The 8,409-nt window shown below is 50.1% G+C and overlaps 1 protein-coding gene across 1 annotated transcript in view; it reads left to right on the top strand.

Moving 5' to 3' along the window:
- Positions 1 to 6,741, top strand: part of LOC120844754 — a 115,871-nt gene extending 109,130 nt beyond the window's left edge. Inside the window, exon 7 of the mRNA XM_040216685.2 lies at positions 5,592 to 6,741. Within this exon, the coding sequence (XP_040072619.1) occupies positions 5,592 to 6,107 (516 nt within the window). The 3' untranslated portion in view covers positions 6,108 to 6,741. The remainder of the gene's footprint in view (positions 1 to 5,591) is intronic.
- Positions 6,742 to 8,409: the final 1,668 nt, after the last annotated feature.

Raw genomic sequence — 8,409 nt, forward strand, 5'->3', positions numbered from 1 at the left:
GCAAAAGTTCGCCGCATTCTTAGAAATAGCCCAAAATAGCCACATAGCCAACTACAAAATTTTGACGCCAACTAGAAAAATATGCAGCCCAATTTGGCTATATATAGCCCAATCTGGCAACACTGACTGACGTCACGTCAGCGTCGCGTTGTGATTGGTTGCCGCTTTGCGGTTCGTGAAAGCGGTTGGGAGAAATCGGTCCCGAAGCGGTTGGCAAAAACGCGCTCCAACCGCTCGATCCTAGCCGCTTTGCGGTTGAGAACGCGCGGATCCGCTTCCAGTGTGAACGCGCCATAAGGCTGGCGATGGTTCAAGCTTCACAAAACGTCGGGGAAGCCGGCGAGATTGTTCCAAGATCGAACACTTCGACGCTGTCGCTGTACGCCGCCATGTTACCTTGGATTTCGCTTACTATTGGTGAGCCACTAGCGGCGATAGCGCGTTCTTATTGGCTCTTGACTGCGGTTGACTGCGTGTCAACACAACTGTGCGTACAAGTTTGGCGCAAGCGGTCTTCGCAACACAACGCGTCCGCTTGCCGCTACGAAACGCACCGCGCCATTGCCGGTGGTGACGGTAACTACAGAAACTCTACGTTAAAGGAGCTGTGCATCGATTTTAACGTTGGAAGAATTGGCATCTTCTACTTTTGACATTGTTTATCTTGTCACAAAGGACAGAAAACACACCTCCTTCCTTCAAAATGTTGCGATTCCGCCGCGTAATCGCGAGGCAAAAATTAGAATATTCCCCGACCTGCAGCCGCGAGCGGCGGCCATGAGAACCACGCGGCATGACGTCAATGGGGGTCTTGTAGAAAAATAGCAAGTTGTGCGAATACCTGGTCGATAAAACGTATTATTTTTATAAATATTGTCGTTGCAACATAAATATAAATGCGTCAAAAACCTGTTATCATCGACAAAACCTTTATTATACGGAGTTTTAGTGGCGCCATCTATCCTAGGTCCACAAAACCGTCAGCTGTATCTGCTACCGCGAACAGCCGCCAAAAGCCGGAGATGGACGGGTATGGCCGGACCTAGGGTGCCTTCATGTGCGCTTCGCATAGGGTGATGCCAACTGCCTGTTTCCCTTTCCCACACCCTCGTCCACCGCCATTTTGTTCCTTTCATTGTTTCCCCGTGCGCCGGAAAGTTGCCTTTGTGTCCATCGGTAATCCCATCCGAGGGGGAAAATGCTAATCCTCCCTCCGTGGGTTCCACAACGCTGCTCCGAACTTCTGAGATAAGGTGCTTGTTTCCGGGAGGGTTATAAGCCCCACGGATTATCGCCGAGGAACAAAATGGCTGCTGGTTTGTCGGCAAGTGGTATTACAAAGGATGGCATCACCCTAGCAAAGCGCACATGAAGGCTCCCTAGCCGGACCTGAATGAGACTTTCCTCCTTTCACCTTATTGTTCGCGCTGCGCCAGCACGTGGTCACGCGGTTGCGAGCGGATGAGTTCTCTCTGCTCACTGATGACTCTAGAGACAGAGCTTCACCGGAACCCCGCGCGACCCTCATTGACGTCACAGCGCACGTGACTCGGAAGATGGTGAAGGAGTTAAGAGGTACCCGAAACCTCACTCTTTGTTCATTTTTACGATAAAAACTAGGGCATGCAGGCAAAAGCGGTTTTTTGTTCTTTACTTCAGGAAGGTCGAGGCACCAACTCCCAAATTATTTGAGCAAATCACTGAAATTGTTGCACAGCTTTGAAGTAACGTTGAGTCGCAGTCAGGCTAAGAAACTGTGAAGTGATAGCCACGCAACGGTGAGCCTTGCACACGAGCTGGTTGGAGTTTGCTCGAAATGCGGTTAGTCCTGAAATTCGGGGAAATACCGTGGGAGAGATAGACGATGGAGAAGTTTGTCACACTCTTGCTTCTTGGCCGATAAACTATACCAGCACAGTTGACACAAATGAAAATATAGTTCAATTAACAACTACAAGCACGAGAAGTAAGGGATGGCAGCATTCGGCCCATCACACATTGTGTCCAGGGTATTAGAATAGTCAGTTCACCTTCCGTTAGCCCTTTTTCCAGTATGTTTTTGGTTAGCAGCTGTCGTCACCAGTAGGTCTCAAAGCATATATAAAAAGGACTGCTCGCGCAGTACAGGACAGCTCCTAACTTTGTACTGAATACTTTTTTGTTTTAGCTTCTAAAGCTCTGTCAACTATAGACCAGTGTCCGGAAGTGCTCTTTTTAGCCTCGACCGCAAGGAGCAAAAGCGAACAATAATCTCGAACCCAGACGCTCACGGGGAGGGGGGGCTGCGTCGGCCTGCGCCGCCGCTTCCCGTTGAGGGCTTCTTCGCAGGTGTGCCGACTGCCGTTTTGCCGGCATCGGTCCTGTTTACCGCGGTACGTGAGTACAGTGCCCGTAATGTGAGAGCCGTGTGTCCATGCGCCACTTTGCCGCTGTTGGTTTCCATCTAGCCGAGCCAGAAAGCATCTCGCGACGAGTTGACCACGCCGCGAGTGACGAAGAAGAAGCAAACATGGCGACGGTTTGTGCGATTGCTTTGGTGGCGCCGGTGTTGACTGTCTTCAACGTCCTCGTGAGAAGATTCCCCTGCCCTTCGAAGTTATTGCAAGCACCACGAGTGGCACGAAAGATGTTGAATCATCGTCTCAACTACAAATAAGCAGGCCTTCACTAACAACAACGGTGCCGAGCAGGCGCTCGGCACAGTTGTGTCGTCAGATGTTCTACAACGCCGAGGTATTTTCATTTATCAATTCGAATGGCTTCAAAAGTGGGAAATTAATCTATTTCGCGGATTGTTAACGCCGAGGCGAGTGCCCTCCGTTGCAGTGCCGTTGTCGCGCAAAGTGCAGAGAAAACTGGGTGGCGATGGCGGCGGTGCTCTTTGATCGCTTTGATCTTGCGCCGTTGGGTTCATGGAGTCCGGAGTAAACGTACGTACGTGCGTCTGCTGGATCAGTGTTTTGGACTGCCTCAAAACTCTTTCTCACGCACATTTTCCTTGTGAAGCTTAGTAGCTCATTACACCTCATCGTCGACTGCGCTCATTTGACTACGACGGACGAGCCTGCGTGATGTGAATTTCACTGCCTAAGATCCTTGGTATGCTGTAACGAGGGCTAATAAAATATCACCGCGAACTTCTGAACAAACGAGTCGAAGTTTCGCCTGTTATCATAACTGATCGCCTGTCACAATATTAATCAGTAGCGTTCCTAGACTCCGCCCCCACAGGCACCCTGCTGCGTTGCCCGATAGTAAGTGTCTCCAGGTACCTCGTAGAATTCCAGCTCCCACTTCAAGTAAGTACCATCCTTTAGAACTGGCAATTCTTACCCTCGCCCTTCGTTCTTAGGTTACAACGTCTTCAAACTTCGGCCCGCGGCTGGCAACCAGGGCCGTAACCAGGGGGGGGGGGGGGGGGGGGGGTTAGGGGGTTCTGACCCCCCCCCCCCCCCCGAAATTTTTTTCTGGGTTTTAAAAAAATTCTAAACGGTGCACTGGCAGCCAGCCGATTTTAATCTCCACCTCTGCGCACGCGCAGTGGCGCCGGTCGGCTACCGGGTACCTAACCGGGACCGGTTCTCCGGTTTGCTGTAACTCTCCATTATATGCCACCGATGCACATAATTCATAGGCGAAAATAAGACAATAGACACTTTAAAAATGGCCGCCGTTGTCCCCGAACCCCCCCCCCCCCCCCCCCCCCCGAAATTTTTTTCTGGGTACGGCCCTGCAGTGGCAACAGTCCTTGCAGTGACCCCTGACTCGAGGCTTGTTTCCAGCAGGCCCACTGCTACTAACGCAAAACTCGGCGCGTGTAAAAAAAAATTGCGTCGCGACGCTCGCCGAACACTACGGATCCGCGCTGATTCTTATCCTGCTTGCCTGCCATAGTTATCGCACATTGTCACCACAGGCACCTACATACTTAGTCCCCTGTTTCAGGTCTGCGTAACTGCGTTAGAAGTATTTTGCGTTCTCACGTATAATGTGCTTAGTGCCCTGCGTCATGCGTATCGCGTATTGTCATCACCAGTCCTACTATTCGCATCGGTCTTCTGTCTTGTGAAAGAGAGAGAGAAGACTTGCGAAAGAGAAAAAAACTAACGTGGGAGTTACAGCCAAAGGCCGAATAAGCAAACGTTGATATTCCCTTTGATTTATGCCTGGTGAATTTTTGTGGGCTACAATTAATGTATATTGCCAAAATAAGCTAAATAATAAATTACACTATAAATATATGGGGTAAATTCATCTGTATTACTCGCAAGTCTTGTTATTTGTGTCTACTTTTTTGGTGAATACACCTCAAAATATTCTTTTTTTTTTATTTTATTTCACTTTGAAGTTTTGTATTTAAATAATTATATAAGTCTGTCTAGGTAATTTTCCTATTCTAAATTATATTTGCTCGCTTTTTTTTTTTTGTGGCCCGCAAGGACGCGACAGACACCTAATCCGGCCCCTTAGTCACAAAGTGCAAAGAACCCTGATATAGACCATTGAATGCATACCAACGTACCCAGTTTTCCAAAATTATCGCTGAAGGCTGCTGTGTTGTCTACCAAGTTAAGAGAATTAGAAACTAAACAGTACACAGAGAGCTGGTCAGAAATTGAGTCCGCCGAAACCAGTGGCCGGATGGTCTAATCGGTTAAAGCGTCGCCCCGCACAGGCGAAGGTTGCGGGTTCCATCCCCGCTCCTGGCCCAATTTTTTGCCAGCTCTCTTTCCCTTTATCTTTCCCTAACTTTGATGCAATAAATTCAACAATCACCTTCTCCCCTCTTCGTTCACAATATTACTACGGCTGCACTTGTTAATCTTTACTCATTCCCATTATATATATATATTTTTTTGGCTTTTTCATATATATATATAAAAAAGCCAGGTCGAATTTTTGCATTATTGACATTTTATTAGGGTGTGATACTGTTATGGGGGTGTGATTTTTTTATTAGGGCATGGAGCCATCGCACTTTTTAACCAACACCGTTTATGTCGGTAGTCTGATATTGTCCTTATATCTGTCGATGAAAGCAAAATTGACCCAAAATAAAGACGTCATAATGACCTAGGGTTCCTCAATGTCCTTCTGTTTAGGGTGATGCCACCCTTTGTAGTACCACATGCCGACAACACGCGCTCACGGGAAAAATACAAAGAAATCGACGAAAACAAAATGTCGCCATAGCACAGTCAGCGCCACAACCGCGTGCAGGGACACGCTCTTTCACGCGCTTCTGAACAAAAAATAAAAATAAACGTGTGTGACAAAATGGCGAGATGCCACCACCCTAAGCAGAGCGCACATGAAGGCACCCTATAATGACCAATCGCGAATGCGACCACAGCGACGCTTTTGGTCGCGGATTTCGCAATACTCACTGGTAGGATTAGAACAACCGGGAGGCCCTCCAGTTGTCCAGCCTCCAGCAAGAACTTCCTACCTTCGGTAACGCTACAGCGTCCCGTGAGCCCCATATGCTATGCAGGCGCAGACAGCACGACGGGCGGCAGCGTGCTGGAGGCCAGACACCCCCCTGAAGGATACCCCCCTCCATTCCCATTCTGTCGGCGACTGCGCTGCAGGTCCGCTTCCTGGGACACGCCAATTCCCTGGTCCTGCCCCACGGCCTCTTGGGCGCCCTGGCGAACGCATCCTCGTCTGCCATGGACACCGTCTTTGTTCCTCCGGTGGGTGCGGCGATGCTGCGTGCCTTGCTGCCTCGGCCCGACGAACCAAGCTTCTGGCCGAGGTCGTACCAGGACCGGCTCCGCACCGTCGCACGTTGCCTCTCGTCAAGACTCGACGTCGACGAGAGCCGGTCAATGAGGGTCGTCTCGGAATCGGCGCTGCTCGTACCTTTGCGTGACCTCTACTTGGGCGAGCTTTGGGAAGAGTTTGAGACGGGCGTTCGTCTGCATTCGGACTACAGCAACGAGGCGCTCTTCTTTGTCCTGTGGGCCTTGGGGCACTGCGGGACATCCGACGGTGCCGAAATCGTCAACGAAGCTGCCAAGAATTCGGCGCTCTTCGAGAGGGCCTTTAGATGTGGTGCCAGGAAAGCTATGACTTTGCGTGAACGATGCTCGTTTTGGGGATGACGGTTCCAGCATAACCATAGAGTGAAAGCTGATTCACAGAGCACCGTTTTCGTTCGTTACGAAGCTTACGCAAGCTTAGGGTGTGGTATACGACCGACAGTCACCGGCACATCTGAGCTTCGTACGAAGCGTTGCAACCAGTGAAAGGAGCAGCTTGGCATGCGCCATACGACGCATGCATGGGCCGGTGACTTGCGTTTGTATCTAGGCGTAAGCGTCGTAACGGAAGGAAACGTTGCTCTGTGAACTAGCCACAACGATCCATTCACACAGAAGCTTTTGCGTGCGTTTTTTTACGTTACGTTATGGGTCACAGGGACATCTGTGTTCCCAGTGTTTTAGGCTACCCCTTGAATTGATTGCCACTCTTCATACGAAGCATGGATGCCCAGGGGTGACTCATAATAAGGTAACGTAAGAAAACGTAAATTCCAGAGACATAAACGCACATCATTAGCAAACTTTACTGTATGAACAAACCTTTTTACTTTTATTTGGGTTTAATTTCTTTTGTTTTCCAGCGGAGTATCACTCGCATTTGGCCTATGTTCCACCTTGTGTGGCTTAATATGTGTCTTAATCGTGCGAGTGTTCGCGTTGGTGCACCTCACGTCCTGATACAAATGTTGATTTTAAACAGAAATAATAATAAAGAAAGTACAGATGAGAACGGTAATTACTCCTATATCCCTGTCCAACGGGGAATTTTACGGAAAATTTAATGTTATTTACAGCGAGTGAGATTTGTTTTGAATGTCATTTGTGCGCTTTTACAAAAGGAACATCTAAGGACCCTCACTCAAGATTACTTCCTCTACTGAATGAGTTCGGGGGAACTCACTCGCTGTTGGTCTAAGATCGACTGAGTGAGAAAAAACAACGATGAACAGCACTGTGAAATTGTAATAAGAATAATGTCGTTCTTGTTCCTGTCAGGCTCTATTGTTACAGTGTACTAGAGTTTGAAATACTTCATGGTAATATAGACCAACGCACGAGTCAATGGGAGCTTGTGAGGTCGTGCCCATAGACAACCCGTGAGGGTGCTGCGGTCGATATGAACCCCTTTGGAAGGTGTGCCCTTTGCTTGAAGCTGTAATTCCTGGACAATGGAGGACAAGTGCGAGCTTCTGGCGTCATATGGCGCCTCAGCTGCAGGAGCTGCCGTACAACAGGCGCATTTGCGCTACTTCCATGTTTCGCGGTGTCAGTTGTTCTGCATGCCCAAAGTACAATACTTTGTTTCAGCTTAAGTCCATACGCAGCCAGTGTTGCAAGCGCGAGCTCCGAGCTTTCAGCGTCCCAGCCAAGCACGCGCGCTCGTGCAGTGCAAGCACTGTTCAGGGCCACATGCTCGTGCATGGAGCATCGGCTGCGTCTGGACTTAAGCTGAGACGATGAATAAAGTCGACTTAGTTTCGCAGTTCCCTATTCCTAAAGCCCCATCATGTTTCCAAAGTAGCACATGGAGCGTCGACGTAGGAGACACGTGCAACGTATGTGCAACCCTTGGGAAGATCATGGCGGCACAGCACAGCACTGAGCTAGATTTCAGATGCCATGTTCTTCCCGGAAGTGGCGCGCGGCACGTGTCTCGAGCATTTCAGCAACAATGAATGGCGTCACTTTTCCCAGGATGGACGGAAGTGGCGCACGTGGCGGTCGCAAGAACTAACGGCGCTGCAGTCGAGACTCGCGCCTTCCGTCACGGACATCGCCTGCTGCAGCATAAAAAAAGAATAGACCGATCTCACCAAGCGTTCCACGCGTGCGTGACGCCGCCATAACTGTAGTTCGTAGGAGGCAGACGCCAGTTGACGAGATAGCTCATGCCGCCTCGTGCTCTGCTCGCGCAGACATCCAGCAGGATTGTCGCGCATGCAGAAAGACTACAGCTCCCACGATGCTTGGCGGCAGCGGTGGCGTACTCAAACTAGTTGTGAGATCAGTCTATTGGGTTGTGTATGTTTATACAGCCTAGAACTTGGTCTGCCTCAACGGGCAACGAGTCTCCCAGCTGTAGATGAGCAATTTAGCCAGTGCAGTACAACCGCCAGCCTGGGGTCTTTAACGTGCATCACGCAGTAGTGATAAACGACTGCATGCCGGTACGATGCTCACCCAGATCGGAACGGGCAGGGGTGGGGATTGAACCCAGGATCTTAGGTTCTGCAGCGCGAGCTTTCGCTTCACGTGCTCCGAGCTGGTGTGCGGTGTGTGCGCTAGCCCACTTGCCCTTCTCCCCCCCCCCCCCCCCCCCCCCTCTCCCTGCTGCAGCAGAGAGTGGCGGACTGGTGTGCCC

The sequence above is a fragment of the Ixodes scapularis genome, unplaced genomic scaffold (genome assembly GCF_016920785.2).
Source record: "Ixodes scapularis isolate PalLabHiFi unplaced genomic scaffold, ASM1692078v2 PGA_scaffold4__175_contigs__length_147842914, whole genome shotgun sequence".
Taxonomy (NCBI): domain Eukaryota; kingdom Metazoa; phylum Arthropoda; class Arachnida; order Ixodida; family Ixodidae; genus Ixodes; species Ixodes scapularis.